At 40.0% G+C, this 21,282-nt stretch overlaps 1 protein-coding gene across 1 annotated transcript in view; it reads left to right on the top strand.

Moving 5' to 3' along the window:
- The first annotated feature begins 914 nt into the window (after window positions 1-914).
- Window positions 915-21,282, top strand: part of TMEM163 (transmembrane protein 163) — a 79,194-nt gene continuing 58,826 nt past the window's right edge. The window contains exons 1-2 of the mRNA XM_035130432.3: window positions 915-1,269; window positions 5,047-5,166. Of these exons, the coding sequence (XP_034986323.1) occupies window positions 1,095-1,269; window positions 5,047-5,166 (295 nt within the window). The 5' untranslated portion in view covers window positions 915-1,094. The remainder of the gene's footprint in view (window positions 1,270-5,046; window positions 5,167-21,282) is intronic.

Here is a 21,282-nt window from a genome sequence, read left to right on the forward strand (position 1 = left end):
TGTGAATGCTTGCAAATAGGGATGGTGTCTCAACAGAATCAGACTGTATACCACTATGAGGCCTCAAACCTACCTATATAGACATCCATTTTCTGGGATTGGTTTTTGCCCTAATGAGTTCTGGCCAAACCTGTACAGCTACATATCAAAATGTCTAAGGATTACTAATCTATGAAGCAAGAGGTGTTGGCAATGGGGTGGCTCAAGATTTGCCGCCCTTCCAGATTTTCAGGATTACTGGGAAGAACTGTATTCAGTAGGGTTTACACCACAATCCTAACCATGCCTTCTCAGTCCTATTGAATTTAGCGGGGTTTATTCCCAGGTAGATAGGGTTAGGATTGCAGTCTTACTCCTTGGTAAGTATGCAACCCTAACACTAGGTAGTAAGTCCCACTGAGCTCAACCAAACCTACTTTCGAGTAAACATACTATAGATTGCGCTGCATCTCTTTAAACAAGCAAGGTCGAGCTGAGATAGTTTTTTGTTTTTATTTAAACCGCAATCGCTGCTACACGCCCGAGAGCCCTCCTCCTCCTCATTTAATTTATAGCATTTTAAAAAGGGTGGCTGCGATGCTTCCACCAGCCGCGACCGAGACCTCTTTCGATAATAGGGCAGCGCACAAGTTGAATTAAACATAAACTTCCCATGATGCGGGTGGGAGCTCTGTGACTCGTGCTAACACGAGGTGTAGCCTCCGGCTAACTGCAGCCTAGCATTCCCTTCGGCTAACGGCAGATTTTAGGCAAGGTTTGTTGGGACTCCGAGTCCGGAGAGACCACAGCCAGCTCTTGAGCCCCTCCGACGCCGGAGCTCGGGGAGGGGAGTTTGGGCGCGCTCTCGTCCGCCTCGAGGACGGTGGGAGGAGCCGAGCGACCGGGGAGGCCGCCGGCGGGTCCCACCTGCAGTTGATGCGCGAGGAGGAGCGGCAAGGGCGGGCGAGGCGACGGCCACTTTCGCTCGCTGCATGCCTGGCTCGTGAGAAGGAAGCCTCGGCGTTTCCCTCGCGCGCGCGCCTTTCCCCCGGCTTGGCGTCCCCTGCCGCCTAGCCCTCTTCTTCCTTTGCCTTTCTCTGCCGCCTTGCCCAACTATGGAGACGTCCGGAGACGAACTGGGCGGCAGCAGCAACAGCCTCCCCGAGCCCACCATCGTGCAGCCCCCCGGGACCACTCCCCCGCCAGCCTACCCTGCCCGGGACCCGCAGCCAGCGGAGACGCTGCGCGTCGGGGAGGACGTGCAGTTCAGTGAAGAGCTGGAGGATAGAGGTAAGTCTTTGGGGCCAGTGACGTCTCCCAACAACATGCTTCTCCTCTCCCTCCCCCCGCAAAAAGCAGGCTCCTGTCACGCGCCCATTTCTCTTCCTTTCCCGCGCGCGCCCTGCACCTGGCCGGCTCCCGAAAGATTCATTAAGTTGGCGTCGAACAGGACCGACCCACTACAAAGCCACCGCTCCCAGGCGACTCTCTAGGAAAGCCTTCAATCACCTCACCCTTATGGCCGGCTCCTTTCTACACTTCTCTCTCTCTCTCTTTCTCGCCACCCCGGGTCCGGCCAAGTCTCTGCAGCCCACCCGCTCCCCTCTATATCTCCTTCACGGACGTCCTAGCACTTTCTAATTTACCTCGCTGACCAATAAATCGCTACTCTTAACCCCACTAAATTCTGCCACGTCGCTCTTGTAACCAGCTTTATCATGCCAAGACCCCACAGTCCATCCCTTCTTATGCCTTTACCGCCCTTTCCTTCCTATAGATGCTGGGACCCATTTTTGCCGTGCATCCTCCATTGCTGAATCCTGCCTCCTATATTTCACCTTCCTCAGCCACTCCTGCTTCTCATATATAATCTATGGACCTCCCCTGGTCTGTCTCCTCCGCCTCACAACTCGACTGCTTGTTGTCCATTGTCTTATCACCTGCAACAGCCATCTGAATGACCATTCTCTGTCCCCCTTGACCCTTCTTAATAGTTGGACTGAAATCCTAACTCTGCTTACTTGGGAGTAAGTCCCATTGAATCCATTAGGACTTGCTTCAGAGTAGACAAGGTTAAGCTTGTGCTGTTGGTCTGTCTTATTTAATTCTCCCTCCCTCTCTCTCTCTCTCTCTCTCTCTCTCTCTCTCTCTCTCTCACACACACACACACACACACACACACACACACACCACAATCTATTTTGCCAACCATGCAGTTAAATTCTTTGCTCACCTCATTCTTTTTTATTTTAAAAAAGAAATTGAGCACTGACAGCCTTAAACAAAGAAACACCAGCCTTTTCTTTAGCGTTGAACCACCCAGTCTTCAAAATGCAATTTAAAATGCATTCACAAAAATGCAGACAGGCGTCCCCATTGACTGCAAAGAAAGGATGTTATTTTACCCATTCCACACCCCTTCTTAGAAAGAAGGGGCATTCAATCTATTGTCTCCCTAACAGGCACCTGCCAAGCACGTGCCTATTCAATAGATTTGTGTGTTTTTCTTTCTCTGCACTCTTCCCATGGCATTTTGTTTCATCTGAAGCCAAACAGTTCCCTGCCTTACTTGGAGCCTGCTCTTTGCTCTTCGTTCTCTGCAACTGTCCACAGTTCTTTTTCAGTTTATGAGTTATAAAAAGGGATGATCCTATTCCCAGGCAGCATTCTGGCTACAATCTTGTTGGGTATGATGGATCACTGTGCATCCATTTTTATTTTTATTTAATTAGGAGCCACTCTTAACGAAATAGTGATATTTGAAGGCCTTTTGCAGTGGCTTAGTCACTTTATAAGGATTGGGCAGTATATGCCAAGTTGGTCTATATTCAAGAGTTTGGGCTCAGGAATAGAGAGATCTTGATTCACCTGGGAATGATATTCCCACTAAACATATTCTATAGATGTAAGATGATGATGGTGAGAAGGAACAAAGGACCTAGTAAAAGATAATGGATGTATGGGGAAAATAAGACAAAGAACCTATAAGCTCATTCCTTGTTCCTCCCTTTCCATTGATAACAAACTCACAGGTCTGAGCTATTATTCTTTCCAAGGAAATGTTAGGAATAGTTTTTATTTTTTGCTTTAATCAAATCAAAATTTCAATGAATTTATTCTTTTCTTTTTGAAATGCTATGTCTGTAGGGTGTTCAGTTACATTTTGATGGATCATGGACAAAAGTATGAAGGTTTTAGTTTCAGACTTTAGGGAAGCTTAGTCTTTTTCAGTGTCTAGTATAAAACAAAGTTGTGAGAGTCTCCTCTCTTCTTTCGTTAGGATTCAGAGAATCTTTGTGTGTGACTACTGTATTTGGTATAAGAAAATGCATTAAAATTAGTTCAGTTAATCTGAAATTTTAAAATAAAAAAAATTCCTTCAGTAGCACCTTAAAGACCAACTAAGTTTTTATTTTGGTATGAGCTTTTGTGTGCATGCACACTTCTTCAGATACTTCACTTCTTCAGATTCTTCAGTATCTGAAGAAGTGTGCATGCACACGAAAGCTCATACCAAAATAAAAACTTAGTTGGTCTTTAAGGTGCTACTGAAGGAATTTTTTTTATTTTACTTCGATCCAGACCAACACGGCTACCTACCTGTAACCTGAAATTTTAAAAGTATGTGTAATACCAATTAAAGCAGCATATTTTAAAAACCAGCTTCATAAAGATATTGTCAGCAGGAGAGTTTTATTGTATCAATTACAAATTATTTTTTTACAGACAAATGGAAAAAACATAAATTTAATAAAACACATCACATCTTTCATTACATGTGCTAAAATATCAAATGGAGTAATCTTCAAACGTGAACATGACCTTATAATTATAATATAGGCTTTCTAGCTTTGTCTGTGTATAAATTTACCCAGGTATGTGCCATAGGAAGATTTGAAGTCAAATTTTGGATGGGATTTGCACTCATGATATAAGCTGCAAAGGTCTAGTGTTACCTGTGAAACTATTTTCATTGTATGTGTTTGGCATTTAGATGCTTGTGTGCAATCCCCAAAGACTTTTCATACATACAAGCACAATATGTTTTAAGGGGAACAATTTACCTGGTGACACATTCCTTTTCCCCCTAGAGGTAATACCGGTAAATTGTAAAATATTTGTCCAACTCTAATAGTATGTAAGATTCAAATATTTTAATTTAATGTAAAATGCATAAATTTTAACTCGAGAGGTGTTTAAACAATTTAGACTTGTACCATCTTTCAGAATCCAGTAGCAACCAATAACTGGTTTTAACTATTTTTACTATAATGTCGTCATTAACTTTGCACCACAAGTATGTGTTCTGTTTTGGCTGGGCATAGATCCTCCTAATTCATTGGGGTTTTGTGAGTCTGATCCTGTGATAGTTGGCTTATTTGTTGCCAAGAGTTAGCGAAATCCTACTGGAAATATTTTTTGTATTCTTTCCAGAGATCACAGAGTGAACAAGACGAAGAGGGGAGGGGAGCTTAATCCATGAACACACGTGTTTTGTTTTGTTTTGACTAAAATTTGCTAGTGCAAGTAAGGTGCTTAGAACTGAAACATACAAAAAACCAACAAGCTTGGGGAGATGCCTGCACAACAATGGCGTTTGTTAACCTTTACTGTACCTGCTCTGATTTTCAGAGATGCATCATATCAGCACCTTTATTTTGCTCTCCTATCAAGCAGCTGCTTGGTTTCTGCATCTGTTTCACTGGCACCTTAAGCAATCTCTCCCCATGCTCTTTAAGGTTTGATCAGGAATTGAGTGTATGAATGCAAAATGCAAAAACCTAAAGATGTCTGGTTATTTTATAATTGGCTCCAGGTTGCTCCAGGCAGCAATTCGTACTCTCTTTTTTACATCCTGTGAAATACAAAGGCAAACCTGAACCCATGTACCTGCTTTAGCATTATTTATGGTATATAAATAAGGTGAACAGGATTTCTCCTAAACGGGAAAAATGCTGTACACAAGGAATTCCTGGTTTGGTTCTGAATGGACCTAATTTCTTTTTTTCTTTAAAAGAGGAATAAAACACAGCCCACACATCTTTCCTCTTCTGATTCCCTTACCAGGTTTACTAGAAAGCAGCACAAGACTAAAACCTCATGAAGCTCAAAGCTACAGAAAGAAAGCACTGTGGGTTTCATGGGTTTCCATTATTGTCACACTGGCTCTGGCAGTTGCTGCCTTCAGTGAGTATTGAACCTATTTCAAATCTTTCAGCCTTTGTCTTGGATACCCAAATGCTTAAAAAGCCATACACGATGCTGCTCTGTGCTTTTATATAGCTGTACTACTGAAGTGATTTAGAGAAGGCTTGCCCGGTGCTTATAAATTAATAAAACAGCTGTGTGTATTCTTTTGTTTTTGTTTTTGCTGAAGAGGACATAATTGTTGAAGGTCAGATGAAGGAGCAGATTTTTGTTTCCTGTTAGTCTTTGCAGATATGGAAATGTATTCTTTTTTCTGAATAATATAAAACACGGTGAATTTATTTTAAATTGAGGAAGTTTAAACAAGCCTGTATCTTTCTTGGATGCCATTAAAAAAATACAGAGCAAAGGCAGAAAAATAACACACAAAACGTGTAATATTTATTTTCCTGTGGCTAATAATACATAATTAATGTTTGGAATACAATCTCCACCATTCTGATAAGATTATATGCTCCTTGGGGTACATTTAATGATGCCCATGTGGATCTGGCTTTTCTGCTTTAGGCTCTTTAAATATTCTAGAAAGCATCTCTCTAAAGCAAATTTTCCTTTAAAAATCAAATGAAATTAAAGGCTGCTTGCTTCATTTAAATTGAAAGACGCTAGCTCAGCATAGTTTTAAATGTTACACACTTAGTAGCAGGTTGTGCTAACCTATGAATTATGCAAAATGTACTTTATTTAACTCTGTAGAGACATCTTGTGACGTGAATTACAAGATTTTGCAGTAGCTTAACAGAAAAGTTAGTTGGTTTATCTTTGGTTTAATATTGCTCGTCATAAAAATAGTATTCCAGTTCTCAGAGACGCACAGGACTTGCTTGTGGATTCTTAGAATATCATCTCTTGGTGTGAGAGAAGCAAAACTGGATGCCGTTGCAGCACATGTCCTTGTGCTAATCTGCAGTGATGGGCTATGGCTGAAAGCTGGTGTCAGCTCCCAAGGGGAGCTATTAGAATCTGGCCAAATGGGCTCTGCAATACTCAGCATATATTACTCGGAGTAATTTGTATGGCACGCGCGCGCGCACACACACACACACACACACACACACCCTGCGTCAATATTTAAAAAGAAAGAAGAAAATAAATTGTGAAAGCAGGGTTTCCTCTAGTACAAAAGAAATAAAGCACAGACAAGAGAATTGTCCTGTTTCATTGCTATAATTTTACTGCCTTGGGATCAGAACAACAACAATTATATTGTCCTCAAACAATGTTAATGATACATTGGCATCCAATTAGGGCACAAGGAAGTATTTAGTAGACGGAATGAGTTGTGGCTTTTAAGAATTTTTCTATGAGTTTGAAAGGAGAGGGCACACACTGGAGATTTTTGATGGAACTTTGATTCTGTAAATATGCCAACTACCGGTATAGCGAATGGTGCAGTTTGTTGAAATATTATGCTGTTGAAAAAGAGTGCCGTGTACACTTTGCTTTGTCCTCTTTAAACCAGTGGGGCTTAATTCAGAGTATACAATGCTGGGCTGCATGGATTAGTCAAGTTAAATTAATTTCCTAAATATCAGGTTATTGCTATTAAACCTGTTAGGACATAGGAGCCCACATTAAAGACAGAGGGGCACATTGGGTGGTATTCAACTATGTTTTACAGTAGACCCACTGAAATTAATGGGCTTACCTTAGTCATGTTCATTCATTCAGTGGGTCTACTCTGAATAAAAACTGCCTGAATACCACCCATTGTGTCTCAAGCACTGAAGTATCATGTGGGAGACCAAACAATTTTTTAAATTGATGTCATATCCTTCCATCTACAGCCACCTCCCTTAATATTTTTTAAAAATCCTAGTAATGATAGTAATTGCATAGAAAAAATTGAAGTGCTCTTTAGAGACACTTGTATTTTTTAATACTGGAACCCAAGATATATCAACTTGCAAGTAGCATGAACACAACATAGCATCTAGCATTTCTGTTTTATATGTTTCTACTCAGAAGTGAACTCCAATGGGACTTGGTCAGAAGAAAATCACATAGGATTGTAACCTGAGTATCATAAAGGTTTTTAACCCATAGGCATTTTAGTACTGTATAGTAAAATAGATTTATTAGGTACATAGCATTAATGCTACAAGAAAGGAACATGTTCAATGCTGATTTAAATGGTATAGAATCAAAGGGCTCAAGCTAGATAATACGTAAGTTGGATATCTGTGACAGGATAGCCTGATTGCTTTTATTTCTTTTTGGAGTAGTTGCAAGGGTTTCCAAATGTGATCAGGGGCTGTGGCAGTGGGCACTGGTGTCATGTTTGTGATCTAATTTATCTCCAAAGCTGCTGTATGCCCCATTAATTATACAGAGACATGTTTTCCCACTAATAAGGCATGTAGGTCTTTGGTGGGATCCATGACAGGTAAGGAGACAAAATTGGGGGTGGGTTGCTCACTCCTTTCCCCAGTGTTCCAGTCTTGATCAGATTACATTTCTCCCCCCACACCCTGATTATTCTTATTAAAACGATAATAGCAACAATCTATTATCTTTTGACCCTCAGATCTATATTCTGCATGTTAAATACTTGTTTTAAATCTGATTGCAGCAGAATGCTACGTAATAGTATAAAGTGAACAGAATATTCAGATTTTATACATTTGCTAAATGCTGTGTTGTCTAGATAGCTTTCTAATCAATATAAGCATTTCTATAAGAATGCTTGATTGATTTTCAATTTGTCTTAATGTAACTTTCAACGAAGTTCCCATACCTTAGGTTTACAGAAGATTCAATACAGAGACACACTACATATCTTCAATGTAAAGAAGTATATGTCGGCTGATAAGTAATTAGCTAATATAAAAATGTGTTACAGTGAATTCAATATATCAAGTATAGCCTGGATAAAGTTGGAGTGATTTAATTTTATGCATGATTCAGTTGTTTGATGGTTCATTACTATAACGCTGCATTGTCTCCATATTTCATATTTCCTTTCATTTGTCAGCTGTTCCCATGTTTGGCCAATCTTTCAAGCTGAGATGCTTGCCAGACAGCTTGGTGATTGCTTCCTGTGTTATATGATTGACTTCTGCTTGTCATTTGGGATAGCTAGATTGACTCGGAGAATCATTTCCAAACACCTGCTATTTATGGCACTCTGTTTCCCAGCTTCTTCCTGCTTTTTCACAATGGCAAAGTGTTAGCATTGAAGTCCAGTGATTTCTATCCCCTTCTCTTGAGAATGCAGACCAGCTAGCCAACACTTTCGGTAGCTATCAGACTGTTACTGCTTTCTTTCTGTGTTCCAACATTTTCATTTCTTTTAAGATACATTCTGAAACCTCAGTTTATTTTTACATGCTATTATTCAGGGCTCATCCAGACTTGCCCTTGCCCCGCTGCTTTCCTCAGAAGAAACTCAATCTTTACCACTGAATTGACAAGTGTCAATTGAGTTTTCTCTGGGTTGATGTTTGTGCTGATTTATTGCTAAAAAAGCAGGTTTTCTGGGGGAAAACACTGGGGCAAGTGGAAAAATGCTTGGATACATGCTTTCTAGGCATGGGACAAGCACAGGTCTGGAAGAGCCCTCAGTCTTTATAATTTACCTTCTGCTCTTAAGCAAACTTATGTGACTTCTGATTGCTTTAACATAAGAGTAGGGTGCATGAGATATTCAGATATATTGACGAGGTTATTAAAAAAAGACCCTGGAATGATTTTTTTCTCATTATAGTTTAATAAAAAAGCAGAAAAATACAGTCTTAAATGTATCTGTAGTAGATTCTCCAATCTTTATTTCAGGTCTGGCTAGAACCATTTTCCTATTTAGGATTGCCAGGTTGCAACAATGACCGCTCCACACATCAATGGGGGGCGCTTTTTGCGTGGACATGTGCAGCCCCCTGATCTCCCTGGAAGTTCAGGTCTGGCACCGCCTTCCCAGGTAGCATGCCAGGTGTCTCCGCCTACCCAAGCCTGGCATCCAATCCTGCCTGGGGAGGTGTTGCCAGGGGATGGCCAGGTAAGGGGAGGGACAATCCGGCTCGGACAATAGCTTTTGAATCTTACCTACAAGCAGCAGTTGGTTCCAGAGCTTCTCCCACCCTCCACACCCTTCATTCATGTTCTTTTGCAGGTTAACCTTTTCTCTACAGGTTCTCAGGCGCTGCTACATCAAGGCCGCTGTTGAAGGGTCGGAAAGGAATTTCCCTGCATTGGCAGGTTTCGCCTTTCCTGTAGCAATATGTCACAACTTGGTGGTGTCAGGCCTTGGACGGAATTCTTTGGCGATTTTCCTAGAGGGAGGGGTGTGAGGCGGAGACCTCACCCCCTTGCGGCGACAAGATTGGGGTATTGGGGGAAGCCTTGACCATGCCAATAGGTGTCATCACTTCCCCCTACCAGCAGCGGCGAACAGGGGGCGGGCTCTCTCTGTTTGAACATATGTTCTCCAGAGCCAGCCCCAACCCCCATACATGTGGATGACCCCAAAGCCTCCCAGAACCCCGGCTGGGGACTGGGAAGGATAACGCCCAATGCCTGAAGCCAAGGTCTCCCTACATCTGAATTTGAATAAAGTTGTGGCCAATTTGAATCCCATAGCACATTTTCTCGTGTATTTATTCCGCTTGGGGGGGGGTCGCCTGCGGGTTTGGGGGACTCCGCCTGTCCATGCAAAGAAAAAATTAGATATTCTGGACAAACCAAAGATAATGAGGAATTATTGGAGCCAAATAGAATCCAAAAGCAGGATTATTTCCTTGTTCAACTTGAAAACCTGTTGGTTAATCTAGTTAAGGACATGTCATTCTCTGAACTATGGAGGCGGAAATGTCTGGTGACAGTGCAAATGTCAAGAATCATATTTAGGTGATATATTCTCAGCTGCCCGAATAGTTACTAGATGACTAATTTAATGTAGAAACTCCTTTAGAAACAGCTGATAGTCTAACAAGCGCTGTTCTCTATTGTTGCTATGAAGATTTGTCCCCTCCATGGAGTTTACTTTGCTGTTGTCAGCAGAAATAATACTGTTGTAGATTTATGGGTCTACAGATTATGGCAGCTGCATGCATTGAATGAATGCCTATCATTCATGATCAGAAGAGTATACAGTTTGGGGTGTATTGAGAACATGTTTTGTGTCTTTCTTTTTGGTACATTTCTTTTTGGTCCTCAAATTAGTCATAATAGTGATTTCTAAGACAATAGCGACACCCTGAATGTGCTTCTGGAGCGCAACATTCAAGAGGTTTGTTAACAGAATCCAATAATATGGAGGTTCACGTGTAACATAGATATTATCCTAAAAATATACAACCAGGGAAAGCTAATGCTTGTTTACACTTCCTTGATTCCCCGTCCCCCATGTTAAACATATTGCAATATTTACACCTGAGCCAGGGTAGTGCTCAGAACTATGAAACAGGTTGTTATTGCAGGCGGTGGGTCTGAGGCACTGAGAGTGCTATCCTTGCCTGAGGGAGCACTAATGTTGAAGGCTAAAGATCAGCAAGTTCCAGTGCAAACATGTAATTCCATCCTTGTTGAATTTCTGAGGAAAAGTGGGTTGGAATGATTGGGGGGGGGATGTTTGGCTCCAATATGCATTTCACTTTGTGAAGTCCTGGAGAAAAAGGTAGAAGAGATGCGCCCTTTGACTTTTGAGTCTTTTTGTTTTTATGTCATCAGCAAGTTCAGCCTTTCTGAACTTCTGGTAGCTGGTGATAGTTCATGCTTATGCTATTCAAAATTAGGATTATATGATATGAAATTAGGATATATGTCATGGCTATTCAATTTTTGCAGTGGATTTTTCAAATTAAGGACAAAAATATGTGAATTATGCTAAATAGTTGGAGAAATTACAGAACATTCACTTTTTAATATCTTATTATTTTAAAAATATGAAATATATTTAAATTGAATAGTTTTTTTCATTAATAACTAGCAGCATTGTACCTGGAATTGCCCAGGGATTCCAATAAATGAAAACACTGCATTTTGAAAAGTTTATTCTGTCATCTTGATTCAAATTGGTGCCCACCTGTATCAAAACATAGATGAAGACCTGCACCTTGATCTTGGGAACTATCATGCAGAATCTGTTCACGATATCTTAAGAGATGTCCTAATAAATAGTGAACAAAGAAACAACTTTCCAAAATGGAACAAAGAAACAATTTTCCAAAATGGCCTCGCCTGCTCAAATATTCTTTTGGGGGACCAAAGAGTTGGCTTCTATGATACATGTGCTGATTAGATTTTCTAGCATGATACTGTACTCCATTTCGCACATAGATATTCTAACTATAATGTAGTTCTGGTGTTAACTACAATATTTCAAAAGGATTTCAAAGTCAACAAATACTTGCATGGAAATAACCATATACCATTGATCATTCACTTTCCATCAGAAAAACTTGGCTGGCGAATCTTATAAGGCCAGTTAGAATGAATTCTACTTACCTGTTCTAATCTTTCTGCATATGTAGAGAACAGTTTAAGAAACATCATATTTTGGTTTACCATAAACCAGAGTGTAGCTCTTAGTGGGTTTAGTGTAGCTCATGGTGTATGTATGCAATTTGTAATTAAGTTCAAATATGAATCACGCTGTAATTTACATGCTTCTCAGTACCAGGTTAAAGTAGCAGCCAGCTGAGTATGGAGAGAAGAGCTTTCTACTTGTAGCTACAGGTGTTTCATTAAAGACCAGATGGAGCAGTCTTATAATTTCATTAAAAATGACAGTAATACCCTAAAACTAATCTAAATGGGATTGACACCTGTGCATCATAATCAACGATCTTAAGAATATTTATAGGAATATGAATTTTGCACACTTAGATACGTGTCGGTCGCAATAAATACTTCTTTTCCATTGGAAAAGCAGAATACCACGACCATCAATTACCCTAAACATGATCTACAATTTAGCTTCCAAATGTTTTCCCCATGCAGTGTTTGAGATGTAGCCTGGTAGAATCTTTCCCCAAATATTGGGTACTAGTTATGTAGAGTGACCTATCAATAAGCAACGAGCTGCCTTAAACAATATGGCTGAGACAGCAGATTGGGTGAGATGACAGATTATGTCTCTGCTATCTCCCTGCATGTCCAATCACCAACCAATTACAACTCAGTGGTTGTCCAACAGACCTACTTCTCCTTTCTCCTCACTCAACTCCTGCTACTCTCCCTCCCTCTGCTGCTCCCCACCTACTGCAAGAGCACTGTCACAACCAGCAATGGAGGTGGCAAATTAGTGTAAGATGCCCTTCACTTTTAAACTGTATTTTGCCATGGTTTTGGCAAAGTGGTAGCAGCTCTCAGTGATTTTGCCCACAATGCATTGCTCTGAGAACCATGCCAGCAGTACTGATGGCATTGCTTGTTCCCAGATTTACCCCTCCCACCTGCAGCCCTTTGTACTACTTACCCTTCATTACTGTTTTTGAATGTTCCTGAACTCCTGAATATATTTTTGGAAAGTGTAAAAAGGCTGCAAGAGATGTTGGAGTTGGGCATGTACTGTATGTCATAGCAGAGTACAGGAATAAATAGTCTGGTAAGACAGCTGGTTGAAAGAAGAAATATGTTTAAGATTCATTCTTCCTAGTAGTAATCGAAGCCATTCTGAGGACAAGCTTACATGTTGCCATCATTGAGTCCTTAACAAAAGGAAAGTCTCTAATCTTAATTGAAGGAGGAGGGCGAAAAAAGAATGAAAACCACACACACCACACCCCATTTAAGATGCAGCTTTATTTCCAACAGGAGAAAGGTAGAGTTGGTTAAAAATCACGTACTCTCTTTTGCTAGCTGAGGTGTCTGTTGGATTAATAACCATTTTGCTATTAGAAGGGCACAGTTGGATTCCTCCTCATGGTTTTGTGAATCGTGGTATTTGAGATGCTTCAAAATGTAATGTTATTAATGAGGATAAAGATCTCTTCAGAGCTAAATACAAGATAATTTTAGAGCAATATTGTTTTAATAGGCCTTAACAGACTACTTCCTGATTCTTTGAAACAATGGACAAAAACTCTCATTGACTGAGTAGCAGGATGTTTGTTACCTTAGCAAAAATATCAGCAAGATATTATGAGCTGAATGTTTTAAGTTGACCTCAAACTCTTTATCAGATCACTAGGAGTGGTGTGGAAGAAGGGCTCACTGTATGATTGAGGATGTTAATCCTTTGAGTTAAATCAGCCTTTACTAATTAATGCTTGCTTCCTGACACAACAGACCTTACTGTTGTGTGATTTACTGTGGCAGCCAACATTTATCAACTATCATTTCCAGCTGTGTGGAACTAATAATACCCAAAGGGGCCTGTTCTATGGGTTTGGTGTGTGGGGTGTTAGGTATGCAACACAAACTTATCATTTTAATTAACAAGTCTTGATATTTCAAAACGTAATAGAGCACAACTAATGAATGTATTTTTAGTGAAAAAGACTAAAAAAAATTAAATAGTGCAGTTTTATGGTAGGATAACAATCAGCTATGAAATGTAGAAAACAACTCTATAGTGTACTGTTATGGACAGAATGAATAAATGGCATAAGCAGGTTGATTACACGGTAGGAGGCCTAAAATTTAATGTGAAATGAGATGTATATATTTTTTCTTGCCCTCCTGCCTTGATATTACATCATGCTGTGATGTCAACAAATCATTGTAGCTAAAATTTGAAATTTCTTTATGCCCTTAAAAGTATGTTCATATGATGTAACCCTTGGGTTGTGTGTGTATGTGTGAAAGATTTTCCTGTTAAGCGAAATCCTGTCTACTTTCTTATGTCTTAAGACTGTGTATAAAATACAGATTTAAAGCGCATTCATTTCTACAAAGAATTCTGGGTACTGTAGTTTAACAGTCATTGGGAAATGTAATTCAGGGTGAGGTGGCCAAAATTCTTTGAAATAATGTGCTTTGAGTGTGCTTCACAGGTACACAGCCTTTATAGAGCTCTTCTCTTACTTTCTCATCTGTTCCATTGTCTCTTATCCCTTAGAACTGCTGAGATGCATTTGATCCCACTAGCATTAAAAATGAAGAAGGCCTTATCTGGGCATCCTTATCATTGGAATTGAGGTAGCTTCTAGGTGCAGAGCCTTCTCAGTGATGGTGCACCTAGCCCTGATTTAGCTGTCCTACTGGATTTCCTTTTTATTTCCCTAAGCTTTTTGTTACATAAACTACCAAAGGAAGTTGTAAAGGACTGTATAAATGTTCATCTGCCAGTCCTCCAGCTTTAATATAGGCAATGATATCAGCCTGTCTTTAAAAGGTGGTTTTGATGATTATTGAGTGTGTGAAACTCATCGAGCAGTGAAAAGGGATATACTGTATAAATGATAATTGTTATAATAAACCACTGAATGACTTCCCGAGCACTTAGTAACAGAAAGTAGTTATAGCGGACATACCTTGGTTCAGTGATGTAGGAATGGCAGTTTAAAATGCCCTGGCTTCTTTTAAAAATGCACACCAAAACTTATTGTACTTTGTTTTCCAAGAAAAACAAGTTTTACCAGCTATGTATCAACACAACTACATCATTCAAATATTTTGTCCTCTTGGTAATATATTTTATGCAAGTATAAATAATTAATCATGTAGTACAAGGTGCATAAACACCTGACCTTTCCTTGTAATTAATCTGTTTAACTGCCATCCAAGTGGTACATTTTGCAGGAAATATAATTTAGGGTATGATATTGCCATCTGTGCTTTATGAACAGGTTGTCATGGGCATAGTGCATCTTATGCCAGAAGCTTAGTTTTCGACCTGTATGGTTTGATGCTGAGGAAGATGTACAACCATAGCTGTGTAATCTACAAGTTTTAGTCCAGCTGGAAACAATAATAATCTGTCTATGCCTTGATACAAGTGTATGATAATTAAGCATATCTGGATTTAGGCAAAATCTGGAATACTTTATAGTAATTTAAATCTGTGCCTGCGGGAGGCATGTGTCATCTTATAGCTGGAAATAAGATGCTAGACTTTTTCAAACACTGCCACTAGCTGTATTGTGGATCTTTTTAGAAAGGTATGTTGTAAAAAGTAAGATAAACTATTAAAATGTGGATTGAAATTCATCAGTATATTTCAACACTAGTTGTTTTTAGGCAGCATCTCAAGATGGTTACAGTCTACAGACTTCTGCGCTCCAGCACACTCAGCTTTTTCACTCATCCTCCCCTCCCCTTTTTGTTGTTGTTGTTGTTGCTTAACATCCATCTTAAAAAGAGATCTGGAGAACTCAAAAGGTTGCTCATTATTTTCGGGTATTAAGGTATTGTGCTTTCACCCCACAATGCAGGAATGGAGGGGTAGCTGTATCATTATTTGTTTGTTGTTGTCGTTTAGTCGTGTCTGACTCTTTGTGACCGCCATGGACCAGAGCACACCAGGCACTCCTGTCTTCCACTGCCTCCCGCAGTTTGATCAAGCTCATGTTGGTAGCTTTGAGAACACTGTCCAACCATCTCGTCCTCTGTCGTCCCCTTCTCATTCTCTTTTCCAGGGAGTCTTCTCTTCTCATGAGGTAGCCAAAGTATTGGAGCCTCAGCTTCAGGATCTGTCCTTCCAGTGAGCACTCAGGGCTGATTTCCTTAAGAATGGATAGGTTTGATCTTCTTGCAGTCCATGGGACTCTCAAGAGTCTCCTCCAGCACCAAAATTCAAAGCATCAATTCTTCAGCGATCAGCCTTCTTTATTGTGTATCATTAGGCAGGGTTAAATGACTTGAAGTCCCCTGAGCTAGCCTACTATTCTGTGGAGCAGTGTGGACGCTATCACATTGCCGGTTTTGCAACTGAAACTTAGTTCCAGCCCAGATGGAAGTGGGAGATGCCATCTCCTCCTGTAGCAAAATGATTCATGCCAGCCCTGGTGGAAGGAAGGAAGGATTTTCATTTCTTGAATTGAATGTCAAATTATTTTTGTTCATATCAGGGTTTTTTCTTGATATGCAGCTTCTCTTGGGAGTGAAGAATGCAAAATGCTATTGTATGTTCAACCGCGCCACATATTTGTATAATGCTGCTATGTATTATTTTGGTCATAATATATTAAACAAAAATACAGTCTGAAAAAGGGTATGGAAAGAAACTAAAATTGTGAAGAGTTTGGTTAAAAACCTGTATCCACTTATTTGTGTATAAGTCCAACCATAACCTAATTGGAACCTCTTTATGAGTGCACGTAGGATTGCAGTTTTAAATAAATGTTTAAAAGTTTTAAAGCTTCACAGGGCAGTCCTATGTATGTACCGTATACTCGGAAGTAAGTCTCACTGAGTTTGAGGGGACTTATTAATCTCGGGCAACTGTAAGTGTATACAGTGGAACCTCGGTTTATGAACACCTCGGTTTATGAATTTTCGGTTTATGAATGTCGTGGACCCATCTGGAACGGATAAATTCATTTTCCATTACTTTCAATGGGAAAGTTCGCTTCAGTTTATGAACAGACTTCCGGAACCAATTACACCCATGCTTCAGTTTATGAACGCTTCAGTTTAAGTACTCCGCGGACCCGTCTGGAATGGATTAATCCACTTTCCATTACTTTCAATGGGAAAGTTCGCTTCAGTTTATGAACGCTTCATTTTATGAACAGACTTTCGGAACCAATTGTGTTCATAAACCAAGGTACCACTGTATAGGGTTGCATCTTAAATAGAGAAAACTTAATACAGTACTGTATTGAGGAGAGCAGACAAGCAATTTCTTCATTTGTACTAAACTTGGGGACATCCAGTGAAGTCATATTAGTGTTGATCACAAACTTACATAGCATATACCACTTCAGAGTTAATAATTAACGTATGAAATTACAAGATATTATGGTAATTACTAGCTTTGAAGAAATGAAAGGGGAGAAAGGATTTGGTATATTAATGGAGGACAATTCTATTAAAAGCTGTGAGTCATGATTATTGAATAGAAACTCAGAGCGCTTCTTCATCCATCTCTTTTATTGGTAAGTGTGGGGTAGGAGAACTACAAATCCTCTCACCTGCTACCCTCTGTTCAATGGTTTCCCAGGAAATGTCTCTTGACTGCTTCTCTAGCTTTGCAGATTTATGCACACTCAGGCACACACATGTTCAATCCTCTTGAGCATTTGATTCCTGAGGGTTTTTTTTTAAAGGGCTACTAGTTTCTGAATTTAAGGCCTCTGATGGCTGTACGATTCAGCCTTTAATTAGGCCTGTAGCCAGGTTTTCATTCTTTTTGGGCCATAAAGTGATAAAGGAGTGGCTTATTCTGTGCCTGTGGGACTAGACTAGAGGAACTTGAGCAATCATTCAGGTAACTTTTTAATCCTTTTGAAAATAACCTAGATCATAGCTTTTATATTTTTTAATGTGCACTTGTGAAAGGGATGGTATGAACTTCACAGATTAGCAGTTGATCATTCTCACTGGGAAACTGACAAGGTCACACTGAAGTTATATTTATACCTGTGAAAACAAATGACGTTAACATAGCATAACATTGCATAAATGTATAGATTTTCATGGGTAGCATTTGATTGCTGCTGGAGCTGCAAGTTGCTTTGGATGATATTGATGCAGCAGCAAGAGTTTGTGCATAACACTTCACATACTCTAGGTAGGCAAGATAGAAAAATACATTCCCCTGATAATTAAACTGTTTTATATGATAATTAAACAGCAGTTGTACAAAAAACTATTGTATGAGAAAAAGGAGCTGCCACAGTAGCATTTGAAGTTTTCTATAGCATTTTATATTTATAGTATATTTTCAGTCCTCTTGTGCTGTCAGATTTTTCTTCAACCTAAGAAAATCACATTATTGCTTTGTAGCAATGCAAAACAAACTTATCTATTTCCAGCTCTAAATTAAGCTAGTAGAGTGGAAATACTAAGTAATGAATTTGTTCAACAATGACATAAAAAGTCACACCAGCCACACCTCTTCTTCCTGGTTTCTGAACGAAGAATTTTCCTCTGAGATCCAAATGAAAGATTTGTATGTGTGTGCTTCAGAGCTAGTGTGGAAGTGTGGAAGCCTTAGATCAGGCATAGGCAAACTTGGCCCTCCAGATGTTTTGAGACTACAATTCCCATCATCCCTGACCACTGGTCCTGTTAGCTAGGGATGATGGGAGTTGTAGTCCCAAAACATCTAGAGGGCCGAGTTTGCCTATGCCTGCCTTAGATATTGTCACAGAGTCAGCTGGTCAGTAAATCACACAGTTCAAAGCTGGAGTTATTAGAAAAACACAATCTTTACAGACTTGGCTGGGTTTCATGCTCAGTGAGCACAGCAGCTCATGCCCTGTAGGTCCTACTCCATGAAATCAGTTGCTGAAACTAAAGCTCTCTCCCCACAGCCATCTATGTCTCCTCCTCTCCAGGGTTTCTTCCAAACAATTGGAGACTGCGCCTGCATGCAGCCTATCTTTGCTTTTCCCCGTTTCATCCCTTTCCTGGTTTGGGGAGTTGATGGGGAGGGGAGCTTGTCCCAGCAGGGAGGGGAGACATCCATGAGTCTTCACTACCCTGACTAATCTCTACCTCTTGACATGTCAACCTATATTAGATTATTGTAGCCATTTCTTTTGTTAAGAGCTAACCTTGTGGCTTTTTTTACATCAAGAAAGACTGATCAAATTTCATAATTTTTGAATACCTCAATAATATATCATGTGTCGTTAATGCAATATCATTCAGTAGGAAAGCTAAATGTGAAACATAATCCATCGTACAAATGCTTTTGGGTAATGCATAACTCAAATCTTATTTGGAACATGATATTATGTAAAGTAGACATTGTGTTACTCATTTGGCATTCATTGGCAAGCATGTGACCAAGGTCTCTCTTTTTTTGACATTCCAAAACCTTTCCCTTCAAGCCTTTTGCTTTTGGCTAAAGTGCTGGTCTTAGACAAAATGGGAGTAAAAATGATGCATGTAGTAGTTCTTGAAGATAATTGATACACTTCCTTCAAGGGTGTGTGTGTGTGGAATGAATACGGATATTCTATTTTCTGTATCCTGTGACACCTACCCATTTTCTTCAGATCCTTCTTTTCTCCAGTCATTCATTTGTGTATTCCAGGTTGTTTTTCTGTCACTGTCTTTGCAACATAGGTGTAGTTTTTAGGAATCCACACCAACACACATTAGGAGAGCAATGGTTTCACAATGTAGAATAATCTATAAAACAAAACTGGCATTTCATCTGTCACATGAGGCACATGTCTTCCTTCCTTCCTTCCTTCCTTCCTTCCTTCCTTCCTTCCTTCCTTCCTTCCTTCCTTCCTTCCTTCCTTCCTTCCTTTCCATCCTTTCTTTAAAAAAAACCTTAATGTTCAGATGCCCTGTATGTGGTCTTAAAGTATATATTAAAAAGTCGCAGACAGGTAAGGATTTCTCAGTGGGATAGTTCACATTTGCTGCAACCCCCATGCTAATTCTTCAGGACCCTGGTGCGGGATTCCCCCAGACATGGATCAAATTGCTTTTTGAGTACTGGTGTCTACAAGCAGGCTTTTCATCTGCAGCCACTATGATTGTGCAGTTGCTGAAAAAGACACTGAGAAATTTGCTAGTGAATCTCTAAACTGGTCTAATTTTGTACTAAAATATACTCTTTAGTTCCTTGCCTGTGCCTAGGGAGAAGATGTAGAAATAATTGCACATTAGGCAGTTCTAATCTCTTCTGAAAACGTGAATCTGGAAAAAGTAAATAATTTCTGGGGAAACATATCACAAGGCAAAGTAGTACAACTCATTCTCATTACAGTACTGTAACAAATTTACCCTGGAGATAAATGCATTTCATATGTTGAAATCTGACTATAATGATATTTATAATGTGAGCTGCTGGGATTTAAATGGTTTATGATCTCCCACCCCCAAATCTGACCCCGATTTCCTGAAGAGCATCTTGTGTGAAGAGACTTGCATAAAACCACCAGTGACATGACAGAGTCTTGACCCAGACTAACTGCCCAAATTCTCATAATTTGCTTAACTCGTATATATATGCAAGTCATTTTTCTTGTATTGACTACTAGCATAATCCTAACTGATGCAAGTAATGTGTTTTAGGAAATGTTAGTATTTACAAATTGTTCTTTTTAAAACACTTGTTTAACACAGGATGATTTAAACTGTTAGATAGCAGGGTTTTCCCCCCAGACTGAAAGACTTGAATTATTCATAGATCATGTGTGCCAATCATATTCTGGTCTCTTGAGAAATCAATACTGTGCCCTATGTTAGGTTATGATCTTTGTTCTGTCAACATCTTGCTGCAAGATTAGGAATTCATACATGTGCAAAAAATAATAAAGTATGGAAAAAACTGTGATGTTTTCTTCACCACTTTGTGCAGCTAGAAGGACATAACAACATTAAATCAATAATCCTCATGAGAATAAAAAGAAATAGCCCTCCCTATAGGAGCTCTACACATTTCCTATTCTCTTCCTAAGTTTATATTGTAAATACTACTACTAATAATAATAATTAATAATTTTATTATTTATACTCTGCTCATCTGCAGCCACTCCGGGCAGCTTACAGCCAGGTAAAGGTAAAGGGACTCCTGACCATTAGGTCCAGTCATGACCAACTCTGGGGTTGTGGTGCTCACCTCGTGTTATAGGTCGAGGGAGCCGGCATACAGTTTCCAGGTCATGTGGCCAGCATGACAAAGCTGCTTCTGACGAACCAGAGCAGCACACGGAAACGCCGTTTACCTTCCCGCTGTATTACTTACCGTATATTCCGGCGTATAAGACGACTGGGTGTATAAGACGACCTCCAACTTTTCCAGTTAAAATATAGGGTTTGGGATATACTTGCCGTATAAGAAATATGACCCGGCGTATAAGACGACCCTCGGCTTTTGAGAAGATTTTCCTGGGTTAAAAAGTAGTCTTATACGCAGGAATATACAGTATTTATCTACTAGCACTTTGATATGCTTTTGAACTGCTAGGTTGGCAGGAGCTGGGACTGAGCAACGGGAGCTCACCCCGTCGCGGGGATTCAAACGGCCGACCTTCTGATCGGCAAGCCCTAGGCTCTGGTTTAACCCACAGCGCCACCCGCGTTCCA

This window comes from Zootoca vivipara, chromosome 1 (genome assembly GCF_965207765.1).
Source record: "Zootoca vivipara chromosome 1, rZooViv2.hap1.1, whole genome shotgun sequence".
Taxonomy (NCBI): Eukaryota; Metazoa; Chordata; class Lepidosauria; order Squamata; family Lacertidae; genus Zootoca; species Zootoca vivipara.